The following is a 16,653-nucleotide window of genomic DNA, read 5'->3' as shown; positions in this document are numbered from 1 at the left end:
TTGTTTGGCTGTATGGTGATAAAGCATTGTTTTTTGCTTCGTTTTTTATTTATTTTTTTACCTTGTTCACTGAAGGGGCTAACTAGTAGGACAGTTTTATAGGTCAGGTCGTTCCGGACGCGGCGATACCAAATATGTGTACTTTTATTGTTTTGTTTTTTTTCATAATATTTATTGATGGGTACATTATTTTTTTTTTATATTTTTACAATTTTTAATTTTTTTTTCACTTTCTGATACTTTTTTTTACTTTTATACTTTGTCCCACTGTGGGGCTTTCACTTTTTTTTATTCCGATCGCCTGCATAGCACAGGAATGGAGCACCATACCTGTGCTATGCAGGCTGTCAGCGCTGCACAGGGAGAAGATCGTTTGGTCATGCACTGCGCATGACCAAACTATCTTCCTGCTGTCGTTATCTGACTAGTCTGAGCCAGGATGGGTAACCTTGTATATTTCCAGCGTGCTTCGAACTAACGATAATATGTCCATATATGTGTTTCCGTAATAATTGCACTAACATTGGCTCAAGCCTGTAGTACTGTAGTACGGCTGTAGATGATTGGACATTAATAAACTCAAAACAATATAAAATGCTAAGTAGAAATAAACGGGGGCAGAGATTCTTGAATCCCCCCATACAGAGCTTGCCTCCGTCTGGTTTTCTATTGGATTGCAATCAACCTTATAACATAATAATTTGACACTCACTTGGTCAACTGTGAAGGGACGTTGGTGCCCTCCCTCAACAATACAAGCAGGCAGGAGGATGATGGGGGCCATATACGCAGGGAGGAGGATGATGGGGGCCATACACGCAGGGAGGAGGATGATGGGGGCCATACACGCAGGGAGGAGGATGATGGGGGCCATACACGCAGGGAGGTGGATGATGGGGGCCATACATGCAGGGAGGTGGATGATGGGGGCCATACACACAGGGAGGTGGATGATGGGGGCCATACACGCAGGGAGGGGGATGATGGGGCCATACACGCAGGGAGGTGGATGATGGGGGCCATACACGCAGGGAGGGGGATGATGGGGCCATACACGCAGGGAGGTGGATGATGGGGGCCATACACGCTGGGAGGAAAATGATAGAGGCCATACACGCTGGGAGGAAGATGGGGGCCATACATGCCAGCAGGAGGATGGGGGCCATACATGCCGGGAGGGGAATGGGGGCCATACATGCAGGGAGGAGGAGAATGAGGGCCATACACGCAGGGAAGAGGAGGATGATAGGGGCCATACACGCCAGAAGGAGGATGGGGGCCATACACGCTGGGAGGAGGATGGGGGCCATACATGCAGGGAGGATGACGGGGGCCATACACGCAGGGAGGTGGATGATGGGGACCATACACGCAGGGAGGAGGATGATGGTGGCCATATACACCAGGATGCACTTTATGGGGCACATTCTATTGTGGGGGCACTATATGACACCATTACACTGTGGAGCAATATGTGAGGCACTTTATAGTATGGTGCACTATATGGGGACATTATACTGTAGTGCACTATATGGGGCCATTATAGTGTAGGTCACTATATGGGGCCATTATACTGTATAGAGGACTATGTGGACCCATTATACTGTATGGAGGACTATATGGGGCCATTATACTGTATGGATGACTATAAGGGGCCATTAAACTGTGGGGAACTATATGGGGCCATTATACAGAGGGTTCCGCGACTCTGATGAGCGGTGTAGTTACTGACGCCACTACTCATCACAGCCGCTGGGTCTCGTGGAGCACAGTGGCCTCAGAGTGGCTGCTGCTACGGCCTATAAAGCCTCGTTCTCTGAACAAGGCTCCATAGCCTTTGGACGTCGGATTCGGGGGTCGTCATGGGAACACCATGGACTACGTCGGACCTTTTTTCCATTAGTGGGTTAGTAGTGGGGGTGTCTTATAGACGCCTCTCCATTACTAACCCCAAGTGTTGATGGCAGCTGTGATTTTTGACAAATCACAGCTGTCATCAACCCCAACTTCCATTACCCTGATTGCCACCACACCAGGGCAATCAGGAAGAGGCAGACAAAGCACCAGAATTCTCGCATCTAATGTGATGCAACACTTCTGGTGCGGCTGCGGGCTGTTATTTTTAGGCTGGGTAGGGCCCAATAACCAGGTACCGTTCCAGTCTGATAATATAAACCCACAGCTGTCTGCTTTACCTTGGCTGGTTGCTAATAATAGGCGCTGTTTTTGTCATTTATTAGGGTAAACGCCTTTTAGTGCAACATGAAAGGCACTAAAGAGTGCAAGTTTATTATATGGGGCATGTGAAATTTATATATTTACAGGACATTTATCTATTCTATCTTATTACACCCTTGCACCTATAGAAGTGGACAGAGCGGGGTCACATATTACACCACTGCTCCCATAGAAGTGGACAGAGCGGGGTCATGTATTACACCACATGTGTATTTTTCTGTGTGTATGAGCGTGCATGTGTTTTTTCCTGTGTGTATGAGCATGCATGTGTATTTTTCTGTGTGTAAGCGTGCGTGTGCATTTTTCTGTGTGTGTGAGCGTGCGTGTGCATTTTTCTGTGTGTGAGAATTTTTCTATTTTCCTGTGTGTATGAGCGCATGTGTATTTGGCTATGTATAGTAGATGTTACACACACGCCCGGACTGACTGGCGTGAGTGTGGTTGGTAATGCCACTGGACCATGAATCGAGGAGTGCCTGGAGGGGCGTGACTAAGTATCAACTTGGTCCGACCAAGGTCGCACGGCGGCTCAGTCGACTCCGTGAACCAGGGAGGAACCGAGCAGAGGGACCAGGTGCTACTCCAGGTCAGACCCCGGTCACAGCTGTTTGCCCACACCGGGGAATGCAGGAACAGGCAGGCATGGCTGGTATGCAGACAGATGGGTACTGGCAGGCACGGCTGGTATGCAGACAGGTGGGTACTGGCAGGCACGGCTGATATGCAGACAGGTGGGTACTGGCAGGCACGGCTGCTATACAGACAGGTGGATACTGGCAGGCACGGCTGCTATGCAGACAGATGGGTACTGGCAGGCACGGCTGGTATGCAGACAGGTGGGTACTGGCAGGTAGGAACACAGGCAGGATAGGGACCAGTACAGACTGGGATACAGGAACAGAGCCACAGATGCGGCAGACAAGCAGAGCAGAGCAAAACCCGCAGATGCGGTAAATGAGCAGAGCAGAGCAAAACCCACAGGTGCGGTAAACAAGCAGAGCAGAGCAAAACCCGCAGGTGCGGTAGACAAGCAAAGCAGAGCAAAACCCGCAGGTGCGGTAGACAAGGAGAGCAGAGCAAAACCCGCAAGTGCGGTAGACAAGCAGAGCAGAGCAAAACCCACAGGTGCGGTAGACAAGCAGAGCAGAGCAAATCCCACAGGTGCGGTAGACAAGCAGAGCAGAGCAAAACCCGCAGGTGCGGTAGACAAGCAGAGCAGAGCAAATCCCACAGGTGCGGTAGACAAGCAGAGCAGAGCAAAACCCGCAGGTGCGGTAGACAAGCAGAGCAGAGCAAAACCCACAGGTGCGGTAGACAAGCAGAGCAGAGCAAATCCCACAGGTGCGGTAGACAAGCAGAGCAGAGCAAAACCCGCAGGTGCGGTAGACAAGCAGAGCAGAGCAAATCCCACAGGTGCGGTAGACAAGCAGAGCAGAGCAAAACCCGCAGGTGCGGTAGACAAGCAGAGCAGAGCAAAACCCACAGGTGCGGTAGACAAGCAGAGCAGAGCAAAACCCCCAGGTGCGGTAGACAAGCAGAGCAGAGCAAAACCCACAGGTGCGGTAGACAAGCAGAGCAGAGTAAAACCCGCAGGTGCGGTAGACAAGCAGAGCAGATACACACAAGGGACTTACAATGAAGTAGCGAGTGGACAAGTAGCGGAAACAGACAAGATACAGGACAGGACCTGGCAACTCAGTTGCACAGAACACAAAAGTGTTGCTCAAGCACCTCCTACTGGGTGGAGGGGGTTTAAGTATCCAGTGACTCACAACAATAGGCTGGGGACCCATTAGGAGTGCGCACACAGTAACTACAAGAATCAGGCAGTAACCGCGCCGCCTCCCTAAGCAATCAGACAAGAGACATGCACACAGCAGGCACTGGAGCAAAGTGTGCAGCCTGGACTGATAGGTAAGATGGCGGTATTGCATGGTGGGAGATGGTAAGCCATGCCAGCACGCCGCCAGGTATGTTACAGTAGAGATCAGATGATCAAAACTTCAAGTAAAAAATACAGTATAAAGTGAAAAGCTATCTAACCCCTGCATGTGTGATACTCCCCAGACCCGTGTATCTAATCACATCATCATGCACGATACTACACAGACCGGTGTATCTAATCCCATCATCATGTGCGATGTTCCCCAGACCGGTGTATCTCATCCCATCATGTGCGTTGTTCCCCAGACCGATGTATCCAATTCCATCATCATGCGTGATACTCCCTATCGGCCTCCACAGAGTAGAATGCACTCCCCATCGGCCTCCACAGAATAGAATGCACTCCCCATTGGCCTCCACAGAGTAGAATGCACTGCCCATTGGCCTCTATACACTATAATGAACTCATTGTTCTCCCGCTACTCCGGTCTCTGTAGCGAGGGGCCCGCACATCTCAGCACAGTGGACTCCATGTAGTGACGTCATCGCCCCCGCTGTCAGTGCCTGCATCAGTGACGTAAGACGCAGAGGGGGATCGATGGGAGCGTCACACTCCCTCACTCAACATTGCTTTCAACTGTATCGGCAACAAGTCAATACAGTTCAATTTGTGAGGATGGGCAGGGGAACTGGAGATGGGCCCCTCCCCCTCAACCGGCTCACAGGCCCCACATCAGCCACATATGATACACTACATTGAGACCTGTATCTATTCCCAGCGTGTTACTCTAAGCGTATCTAATCATACACGATACACTCCGCATATCTAATCCCAGCTTATGATACAGCTATCAGCACCATCTAACAGAATCGGTGCTGCCAGCTGTCCTTAGTGACACTATACTCGTCAATATAACTGGCAGTCACCAACAAAATGGCTCCACACTGTGATCCTAAACTTCATCCTCTCTTATCCTGTTACAAACACCCAGAAGGGGAGGAGAGGAGCGACATCACACACAGAAGAGCAGATCCAGCCCCAATTTACTGCAGTCCGTAATGTGAGCTAGTTGTACACTAGGTTTTCATGTCAAATATCAGCAGCTGCTCCCCTTAGTGTTTAAAAGTGGAAATACCAAACCTTTTAAAATTATTTTTCATATTTTATTTAGTTAAAAACAAATGATAATATTTTTGAAAAAAATTAAAACATTAATGCTTTACATTTTTTCAATTGTTGAAAAAAAATGTTTTGATGGCACCTTCCCTTTAAAGGATGAACTAATATAGTGTGTGGAGTGATAGTCGGCAGTAACCACTTCTTGTTTAGTAGATGAAGTTTCTCAGAGGTAAGATGTGTTTCTTGCAGACAAATCAAGGCAGGTTTTTCCATTTGAAGATACTGAAAGATCACCTGTTTTTTAACACTAGAAGAAAGACCCCTTACATTCCAGCTATTTGCACTGACCCCGCCATATTTAATGCAGTAGATATGTCGTTTCCAATATCCTATCAGCAGAGCATTTCCATTTTACATAGCTTGTAAAGCGCATATTACAAGATTGTCGACAATATAAAACATATCCAAAAAAATAAAAAAGACCTCCCCCTCTCTATAAAACCCCAACCATAATAGTCAGATATAAAACACCTTTCTCTGGGTGAGAGACTGGGCGAAGTATTTCCATAGCTGTCGCTTTTAAAGTAGAAAAAATGGCGGCTCAGTCACTGTTAAACATATGGGAGAATCCCACCTAGAACCTAAGCCCCCTTGGGGGATAATTCAACCCCAATTAGGCAAGAAAAATGTGATATAATCATAATAGAACCTGAAGAAAAAAACAACATTTGTAAAGAACTGTCCAACAAGCAAGGACACACTTCTTCCCATATACTTGCGAATCACTGTGTTTTTGAAGAATTAGGGTTTGTACCACAGGATCTTCAACTTTTAACATCTCAAATGTGATCCCGGCGTATTTGCCTCTCATTCATATTGAGCCAGTGAAGGGTTTATGAATCTTGAATAAAGTGCACAGTACCTCGGGCTACCACCCTTAACTTGGCAGGGTATATCATTGAATATCAGGATCTGGAGAAATTTATGGATGCTTCCCACGCTGCTGGTTCACTGAAAACATCAATTCAGAAAGGTTTATTAAATTGCTGTTTTTATTAAATGCGTTTAAAAGTGACAAGCACTTCTTCAGGAAACAACTACATACTGACAAAACTGTGCAAGACAGTGTAAAGGCTTGAGTTTTGAATTAAGGCTCCAAATCAACACATAACTGACTTGTGTCAAAGTTCACTGGATTGCGTGCATTTCAGTTATATAAAGAAATACCTCCAAAAAAATGTATAACAATTCATATACTACAAACCTATTCGACATGATTTAAAAATAATATATATATATATAAGTTCAAATGTTCGCTAAAATAAATGTATTTATTCACTTATTCTAATAGCAGGAGTTGGGCTAGAACCTATGTCTCTATAGGGAAACCCACTGTGTCCTGTGTTCTTTACTCATTAAGCAGCTATGTGTATTTAGGAATTAACAAAAGATTAAAAAGAAAAGCAAATCCAAGGGTAGGAGAAAAGTTTGTAAAAAACTTGTAGTTCATTGTATGTCAAAAAAAAATCTTGTTTTATTTATTTTATTTAATATGTCTTTTGATGAGCTAAAATGCTCTTATCCGAATTCCTCTAAATTTTATTTTAGTTTATTATATTTGTTACAGTCCATTTGTCGTGTTTCATATGTCAGAATATTATTTTGTGGCATTATACTGATATGTGTGTCTTTTATCAATTACTGTATAATTTTATTAGAAGGAAAATAAATATCATTATAAATTAATTCCACGCTTCCTTTAATTAATTTGTTAAATGAGCACATTATGAGCTCGTTCTACAGCTTATAGGAGGGTTAAGGTTTCAAGCCTGATTATTAATTTCAGCCAGTTTTCAAAGAATTCAGTAGGAAAGGAGCCTTCTATTTTTTTCAGGCACACCAATAAGTGGTATATCTTTGAGCCTTGACCTATTTTCAAGATCATCTGTTTCTGCCAGCAGTGCTGATATTTGCTGTTCTGCAAGCCTGTTCTCATTGCTTTTATCGGCTATCTGGTCCTCAATGGCACTGACTTAGCCTTCCACTGCCCCTGCTCTATTTTCTGCAGTTTGAGTCATATACCTGCTGTCTCATCTTTAAGACCACCAAAATGTAAATTGAAAGCAGAGAGAGAATTTACAATTTACCACTGCAATGAAAACATCTTTTAAAGTAGGTTACTCAGGTACCTGTATGTCCCATTGGTGCAGGTTAGGCCGTGGAGCAGTGAGTATTGTGCCACATGCAATTTTGTGGTCTTTTCATCCCCTTCAAAGAGGCTGCCTCTCCCATCTCCTGCACACCCAACTCCTCCACTTGTAGCCCGTGCACAGGTGTGGGGTAGCTGTTATAAGGCCACTGTCACCTGCTGAGACCTGTGTTTCTGTGCAGGCAAATTGCTACAACAAGGCCACCACTTCCCTCCTCCTCGTCTCCCCTGCTCAATCTGTCTCCAGCGTGACAACCGTGGTGTCATCTTAGAGCTGAGAACCTGCTTCTCCCGCAGTCTTTATGTGGCTTTTCCTGGTCATTTTTTTCCCCTGGAGCAAACTACTTCCACACTCAGACAATTAACTGGTAGATGTATGCCGATTTTCAAGATGGTCATCAGGTCCTATATTGGATAAATAGCTAGATGCTCGGACAGAGCTCCTACATCTGCTTGTTCACATATGTCGTCAGGGTTGTTGCACACAAGTACTGCTGCTTTCTGTGTGAGTGGGATAGTCGTGCAAAAGAATATGGCTACAAAAAAAGGGACTGGCCTCTCCAACATTCACTTGAGCAAGGGAGTAAACTGTCCTGCATCCACAAGTCGAGGATCCACCTAGGCAATGGTGGTAACAAAATCTTATCAAGTTGGGCCTGATGAAGAACTTCGTAAAGGCTATGGATAAAAAGGTAAAAGCATTCATGAATCTGATTGATAACTTTCCAAGGTTAAGTGAAGCAAATATAAAAGAAGGAGTCTTAATTGGACTTCAGATTCGTAAGCTTCTTCAAGATGAGCAGTTTCTTCATTTGTTCCAGGGCAAGGAAAAGTCTGTATGGTTTACATTTGCATTTGTGGTAACTAACTTTTTGGGAAACTCAAGAGCAGATACAGTAACTATGAAGAGTTGGTGTTATTTCTACTCAAAACATGTAAGGATCTTGGCTGTAACATGTCCTTAATGATTACAATATAAGAAATTAGACTTTTTTTCCACCAAACTGTGGAGTAGTGAGAGACGAGGATGGTGAGAAATGTAACGAAGATATTGCAACTATGGAGAAAAGATATCAAGGAAGATGAAATCCATCAATGCTTGCAGATTACTGTTGTATAATTTTAAGAGATGACCCGATACAGGAGTACAAGAAACAAGCAAAAAAACAGTTGTCACTGAATGAGGACTATTTTGTAGTGCAATTTCTGTAACTGTTTAAATTCGCAATAGGGTTTAGACAGGTTTTAGTTATTTGAATTGTTTCTAAGTTTTCTCTAAATATCAGAAAATTGGCATAACAAAATATTCTGCATCTGTATATTTATTGAAATAATAATGTTTCAAAGTACTGGAACTTTTATCATTAAATTATATGTAGCAGTAAAATGAAAAACTCATTGTCCAATTTGAATTCAGGAGGTCAAATTCATTAAGAAATGGCTAAGTTCATAACGGAACCTGACAACTTTTACAAATATGTAAAACAGTGTTACATGATCTGAAAGGTCCATGAGCTAGATTCTTCAGCTGCTCAGTCAAGACGCGCAGCCTCTGTACAGGTCCCAGTACCTTCCTCTCCTCTTCAGCACCAATCAGTTAGATAAGTGTGGGGCTTGAGGCGAGATCAATTCTCTCACTGATCAGGAAGGACACTCATTGTTCTCGGTCACAGGAAGCTACCTTCAGTCTATAGGACGCACTCACTTATTAGCATGATTTTTTCTTGCTAAAAGTGTGTCTTTTCAAGTAAAACATTTTCCACATTAAGGATATAAAAAAGGCTTCTCCCCTCTGTGACTTCTCTGATGTCTAACAAGAGCTGATTTCTGGTTAAAACATTTCCCACATTCTGAACAGGAAAAAGGCTTCTCTCCTGTGTGAGTTCTCTGGTGCTTAAGGAGATTTGATTTCACTGTAAAACATTTCCCACATTCTGAACATGAAAAAGGCTTATCCCCTGTGTGAGTTCTCTGATGTGTAACAAGATCTGATTTCTGGTTAAAACATTTCCCACATTCTGAACAGGAAAAAGGCTTCTCCCCTGTGTGAGTTCTCTGATGTGTAACAAGATCTGATTTCTGGTTAAAACATTTCCCACATTCTGAACAGGAAAAAGGCTTATCTCCTGTGTGAGTTCTCTGGTGCTTAACGAGATTTGATTTCTCTGTAAAATATTTCCCACATTCTGAACATGAAAAAGGCTTCTCTCCTGTGTGAGTTCTCTGGTGCTTAACAAGATTTGATTTCCCTGTAAAACATTTCCCACATTCTGAACATGAAAAAGGTTTTTCCCCTGTGTGAGTTCTTTGATGTGTAACAAGATCTAATTCCTGGTTAAAACATTTCCCACATTCTGAACATGAAAAAGGCTTCTCCCCTGTGTGAGTTCTTTGGTGACTAAGAAAACTTGATTTCTTGTTAAAACATTTCATACACTTGAAACATGAAAATCTATTCTTTGCTGTGTGAATTTTTTGATGTTTAAGAAAAAACTTTTTGAGGGGAAAACTATTTCCATATTCTGACCGTGCAAATGGCTTCTTAGCTTTAGAAGCAGTTAGTTTTTTAATGCTTATTTTGTGACTTTGATTTTCCTTAGTAGTTGGTAATGAATCAGAAGATAGGACCTGTTTCAAAGGATCAAATGACACATCTTTGCTGTAAAGGGATGATGGTATATTTGGAGTAATAGCATTCCCTTCAATTGTATCCTGTGAGATCTCCAGCTCATCTGATTTGAAAATTGAAGATATCGGCTGTCCCTCTGATCTCCTAGTACAGTCATCTGCTAAGTAAAAAAATATATATTTGAATAAAATATTTTTGAAATTTATATTTTTGAACATTTCTACTTAAACTGTTAGTACAAATGGCAAGTTATGTAAAAATATTGATTTATTCACCAAGACAATGACAGTTCACAGTCTAATAGAAAACCTCATAGCATGAACCAGTAGAGTTTGGTGTTCAACTGTTTGTTCATTCTGCCTCCCAAATATGAAATATGCGAAAATTATACCAATAAAAATTTCTACTCATATCACAAAAAACAAGCCTCCACTCAGGTCCATAATCTGTCAACGGAAAAACAGAGGTTTCCACATCATTAGTGGCTCAAAAATGCTTGAAAAGCAACATGGCTTCCATAAACCAATCCAGCAAAATCAGCTCTTCCAAAATCAAATATGCTCCCTACTTAACTCAAATGGAAAGCACCACACCCTACTAAAGTTCACGCATAATGCCGGAAGCTGCCTGATACAGCCTTGTTCTCCGCTGGTTAAGTCTTCTGTCTTCAGCTTCCGTGTTGTGTATTTTCTTCTTAGTTTCTTCTTGTGATCCCAGCACGTTTACTGACTACTATTGTGTCTTCTGAATTTGTATTTTCTCTGCCCTTCTGGTTCTGATCCAGCAACCTGACTATTATTCTTGTCATGTCACACCACAGAACAGCAGGCAACACTAAGTCCAATCCTAAGGGTCTTTGTGTAAGTACAGATCCATGTAGAGGGGTTAAAGGGTGTAGGGCAAAACTTTGAGAGAGTAACTAGTGGTGAAACCTCTCTGGGGTAATTAGAGTATGCTTCTTGGTAGCTCCTGGCAGAGTTGCACTTATTTATGGTAGACCATTGGAGCTACTTATGAGTCCTGACCAGAAGAGCAGAGAAAGTATTAGTGCTCCCCATTTAAGGATAAATTGTATCTAAATTCTTTAGGATTGATAATATTATTTATGTCGTGGAGTGAATACATGAAACCAGGGCTCGAGTCATGCCAACATATCTCCTGCAGGCATGAATACATTTTTTTACAGCCATCAGCCACTCACAGCTTAGAGATATGTCATGGCACAGGTGTAATGTTTTTTGTATACTTTATCTATTTGAAGTAATTTGGTTTAAAAAGAAATTGAAAAGTAACGGTAAAGGGAAACTCTGTTATCATACAGAAATTCATACTTGGCCCTCACTGAATGTTTAATATTGCCGATCATAAAAGCGAGGTTTGGCCAGAAAGACTGGACCTGGTATTGTAGGGACCATATGAGCACATTCAGCGCCACAGAAGGGAGAGAAGGTATATTCATCTAATAAGATATCAGGGTTCTAGGAAGCCAATAGCATCATTACCCTCCACTTTCTCTTACATAATATTTTTCTTCAAGTGATTTTCTAACTTGTCAGCACTTTCTACATATGCTGTCATTTGGCTTGGTAGTTTACAGACCTGGGCAGGTGAGAGTTTGTAAGTTCTATAGAAAAGGAGTTTCAATGTCCAAAGTTATTTGAACAGTTTTTGGTGGAGGAGAATGTTTTGGTATAGATGCAAAATGGTGATCACACGATTGTGATACAGCTAGACTACATGACCGGTAAACCAGCCACAGCCTGTGACTGAGAAGAATCTGTGACTTCTCTGTATTTAGTGGTTATTACTCACCTGGGTAGTCATATGTAGGAATCTCCTCTTTACATCGCTCATCACCCCTCACATATGTCTCTGTAGTATTAATATGGGTCAGATCTTCACCCTGAAAGAAATATTGTACAAGTCACAGACAGATGGAGAAGTCACATCTATGATCAGTAGTGATGAGCGAGTACTGTAATATTCGTAAATCGCTATACTCGTAACGAGTACTTTGTAATAATTGCGTATTCGTTCCGAATAGCGAGTACAATGTAAGTCAATGGGAAATGCGAGTAATTTTCTGCTAGACCCTATACAAAGGGGCCTGGGGGCCTGAGGAAAAGGCTGAAATGGATGGGAAAGTGATGAAACAGAATGAGAAGAGCCTGGAGAATGAGCCTGCATGCATTTATGACTCGCATATGGTTTCTGGGAATAAGTTTGTCGCAGTATTACGCCACTTTTACAGACACACAAGAACAACTACCAAACCTAACCTAAATTGCATTTAACAGGTCAAAAAGGTTAAGAAACAGTTTTTCCTGCACAATCACTTGTATATAAGGCTAAATAAACCAGAGAAGCCAAAAAAATATCCCTTTTAGCCTTTGTTCACACATACTGCTGTGGCTTTTTTTTTCTTTTTACAATTGGGAGGGCCCTGACTTATACATTTTGTAGGTCCCTCTGTCATGAATCATTTTTCAGTTTGCTATTCTCCAGCACTTTACAAGCACAGGTAGAAAGCATCAGTAGGTATGTAGATCTTTGACCTGAGAGGCCTCAGGTGGCTCTGTAACATGCGATTTGGAGGGACAGCTGTTACTTAAGACATTTGGACGGTCCCTCCATCATTGACACTCAGATAGTGGAATACACATTCAATAGCAGTTTACAATGTGCCCATTGTAGCGTTGGGCTTGACCCTCCTCCTCCTCCTCCACCTCCACCACCATGTGATACTGCGGCCCTAAATTCAAATGTTCAGAGGCCTTGCAGTAGGCAGGAAAGCTGAGTTTTGTAAGAGCCCTCATGTGGCCCTGTAACATACATTTTGAAGTGCCCTACTCTAGAGATTTTGGAGGTTGCTCGTGTACATCTGAGAGTGCCCTCACTTGCTCATATTGTAGGGCCCTCACTGTATTATTTAACTCATTTAGGGGCAGAGACTACAGAGAAAAAAAGCCAAGAGACGTGGAGTACTAGAAGGTAGCAGTGAGTACAGCCTGCGATCTTCAGGTATGGCTGAACTTAGTGAACCGGAAAAATAAAGCTGCACTAGTTAACTGGATGACGAGCTCAAATATATCACTTGTGCAAGTCAATGGACAAAGGATATATGGTGCTCCTCTCCAGGATGGGTTGGTGAAGCTTCTCCAAATGGCTCAGAAATTTTGATTGTCAATATTCCCCAGATTATATAGGAAGAGAAGACTTCTTGATATTGTACTACTTGGTCCAGTGCAGAATGTGCATCGTACTTCCAAAAATTACTCCTGGGGGCTGTGTCATAACTGCAGGGAGATTCCTTGACAAGGGCCTCCCTTGTCAAACATTATCTACGATGGAGTACTGTAGTAGTTGTGGCCCTCAATTCAAATTTTCAGAGGGCCATCAGTCGGTCATCAACAGTCAGTGTAAATTTCTATTGAATATGTATCCCCTATCTCAATCACAATGTGAGAAGGGCCTCCAACCTCCAATGACAAATATTAGTTTGGTAGGACCAATATACATTCCAGATTTGCCCACTGCACAATGTGCATAGGGTTTGTAAAAATTAGCCCTATGGGCTGAGTCATGGTTGATGCAGGAAGCCACCATTCCAAGGGTCTCCAATCACAAATCGTAGTTAGGCTGGAGAAGGAATACTGTCCTGGTTTGTCCACTGCACGATGTGCAAAGTTTGTAAAAATTAGCCCTATGGGCTGAGTCATGGTTGACGAAGCAAGGAATCTGTTTATGAGAAGGGGGTGACGTTAACAGCAGTAGCATGAATCTGCATTTTTGGGGAATTTAGGTTGGCTTGCTGTCATCTGGAGGGATTACAAATTGTGGAGATATCCAGTCCTTGTTGAATTTAATCAAAGTAAGTCTGTCTGCATTTTCCGTGGAGAGGCGTCTGAGCCTATCAGTGATGATTTCCCCAGCGGAACTGAAAACATGCTCAGACACCACACTAGCAGCAGGGCAGGCCAGCACCTCCAAGGCATATAAAGAGAGGTCGGGCCAAGTGTTCAGCTTAGACACTCAATAATTAAAGGGAACAGAAGCGTCAGAAAGGACACACGTATGGTCACTTAAAGTAACCCTTGACCATGTTCTGCAACTTATCCCTCCTTAGCATTTTTATAGGCACAGATAGCCCTTGCTGTTTTGTTGAAAATTGACCAATTTGGGCACATTTTCCCTCCACCTTCGTTGGAGCTGGTGTTCATGTCTCTCCCCATTATCCCTTGGTGTTGAAAAGAGCTGGTACCTCTGCCACCAGCATTATCTGAGGGTGATGTTTTCAGCAACTGATCTACAACGGCCCTCTTAAACGATTCCATTGTACAACCCCTGGCAAAAATTATGGAATCACCGGGCTTGGAGGATGTTCATTCAGTTGTTTAATGTTGTTGAAAAAAAGAAGATCACAGACATGGCACAAAACTAAAGTCATTTCAAATGGCAACTTTAGGGCTTTAAGAAACACTAAAAGAAATCAAGATTAAAAATGTGGTACTCAGTAAGGGTAATTTTTTTCAGACCAAGCAGAGGGAAAAAATGATGGAATCACCCTGTAAATTTTCATTTCCAAAACTAACACCTGCGTCAAATTAGATATGCTCGGGTGTCTGCATCTAAAAAGGAGTGATCACACCCTGGAGAGCTGTTGCACCAAGTGGACTGACATGAATCATGGCTCCAACACAAGAGATGTCAATTGAAACAAATGGGTGGATTGGACAACCTTTCAGGGTAGGATCTGATGTCCGTCAGGGCTGTCCTCTTAGCCCTTTGCTTTACGCCTTTGCAATTGAACCCTTCCTTAGAAGGATCGATTGTGGTTCGTTGGAAGGGGTTCGGATGGGCAAGGCGGTGCCGGAGGCTATCTTGAGGGTAGTGGCCTACGTGGACGATGTCACCGTATTTGTTTCGTCGCAAGAGGAGGCAATGGTGGTGATGTCAGAAGTGGAGCGCTAATCGGAGGCATCCGGGTCCAAGGTCAACCAGGATAAGTGTGAAAATCTCTGGCTGGGAAGCGGAGATCCCGGGTTTGATCTTCTGGACACCCTCCCCGAACCCAAAGAACACGCCAAAGTCCTGTGCACTGAATTCGTCCAGGGTGATTACCCCATGAAAAACTGGGAAGGCAGAATCAAAGGTGTCGCCCAAAGAGTGGACCAATGGAAGGGTTGGTCTTTGAGCCTGAGGGAAAGGGTTGGCTTGTGCAAAGCTTTCCTGCTCCCCTTGCTAATCTACCTGGGCAGAATCTGTGTCTTGCCAAAGCCTCTCTGGACACGGGTCTACAGTCTGTTCTTCCAGATGCTATGGGGGAATAGACTGAACCTAGTCCAGCGGGAGGTCACTTACCGCACGAGGAGACTAGGGTGATTGGATATGGTGAACCCGGTTGTGTTCCTAGTGAACACCTTCTTGAAAGTTAACGTGGCAAACCTCTGGAAGGAGAGGGCTCCTCCATGGGTATTATCCTGCAAGGGATGGTTTCAGCCATCAATCTTCAGGGGGAAGATTGAAAGATCCTCGCACAGTGCATGGGCATCTCCCGGCTTATGTTACCCCGGTTCTAAAAATGATCCACCGGTGGGGTCTGGGAATATGGGAGGTGAGGTCCCTCCCGAGGAAACTCCTCTATAGGAAGGTCTTGCTTTCTCATTTTCAGAGTCCATTGGTCCTCAAGAACTGCCCAAGTCGGGATCTGGAGTTTGGGTTCAGTTTGTTAAATTCTAGCAGGATCCCCAAGAAATACTGTGACTTGACTTGGCGCTGCTTCCAAGGTAAGCTGTGTGTAAGGGGCAATTTGAAGTACAGGAGCTCCGAGGACAGGAATTGCTCCCCCGTGAGGCTTGTGCTAACATGCTGGAAAGCATGGAGCACTTCCTGCTTCATTGTCCCTTTAATACAGAGGTGTACAACAGGGTGGGAGCTTCCATTGGTTGGCCACGGCAGGCTACTCTGTCCTATGCCGGGTGGGCCTATGGAGCGTTCGGAGACCTTGGGAGAAGGGACCGAACCACTTTATTCATACTAAGTGTGGTCAGGTATTTCATGTGGAACGCACATGTTTTAGTTTCGACGCAGAGTAAAATCCTAAGTGCAGATGAAGTTTGTAGGAACATCCTAGGTGACCTGGTGAAGGTACGTTCTCTGGAGTATGAAAGACTGGCTGCCCGGAGGGCGGCCCCTCTCTGGAGGGGCTTTTCCTTCAGGGTGCCTTAGTCCGGTAGTACTCCTATATCCAGGTGGTGGGCTGATGTCTTTTGTTTTGTATTTAAGTCTCCTGAATAGGTTTCCAAGCATCGAACATGAGCCTTGGATGGTGAGCATGTAGATTGCCTTTGCCCTGGCCTCTGCTCAACTTGGTATGGCAGATGCTACAGCCTATAATGTTTTTCTCTGAAGGACTTTCAGAAAAAAAAATTCCACACAGCAGCTGAACGCCCCTTTGCCCTGACTTGGCGCACAGAGGGGGTGCTCTTGGGAACAGATGACCCAGTTCTCACTCTGGGCAAACCACGACCCATTGGTGCCTATGTTGGTGCTACATATCCATCTTCCTCTGTG

At 43.8% G+C, this 16,653-nt stretch overlaps 1 protein-coding gene across 4 annotated transcripts in view; it reads right to left on the bottom strand.

Annotated features, from left to right (window-relative positions):
• Positions 1 to 5,272: 5,272 nt before the first annotated feature.
• Positions 5,273 to 16,653, bottom strand: part of LOC141176041 (uncharacterized) — a 40,492-nt gene continuing 29,111 nt past the window's right edge. For 2 of the 4 annotated variants that reach the window (XM_073660014.1, XM_073660015.1), the window contains 2 exons: positions 11,893 to 11,983; positions 5,273 to 10,240 (listed from right to left, as the gene is read on the bottom strand). In XM_073660014.1, coding sequence (XP_073516115.1) covers positions 9,216 to 10,240; positions 11,893 to 11,983 — 1,116 coding nt within the window. In that variant the 3' untranslated portion in view covers positions 5,273 to 9,215. The remainder of the gene's footprint in view (positions 10,241 to 11,892; positions 11,984 to 16,653) is intronic. The other 2 variants (XR_012253098.1, XM_073660016.1) reach the window with 2 other exon arrangements.

Source organism: Phyllobates terribilis, unplaced genomic scaffold (assembly GCF_046119375.1).
Source record: "Phyllobates terribilis strain yellow unplaced genomic scaffold, ASM4611937v1 Scaffold_17__1_contigs__length_24005725, whole genome shotgun sequence".
NCBI lineage: Eukaryota > Metazoa > Chordata > Amphibia > Anura > Dendrobatidae > Phyllobates > Phyllobates terribilis.
The sequence above is the reverse complement of the archived record's forward strand: the minus strand, read 5'-3'. Positions and strand labels throughout refer to the sequence as shown.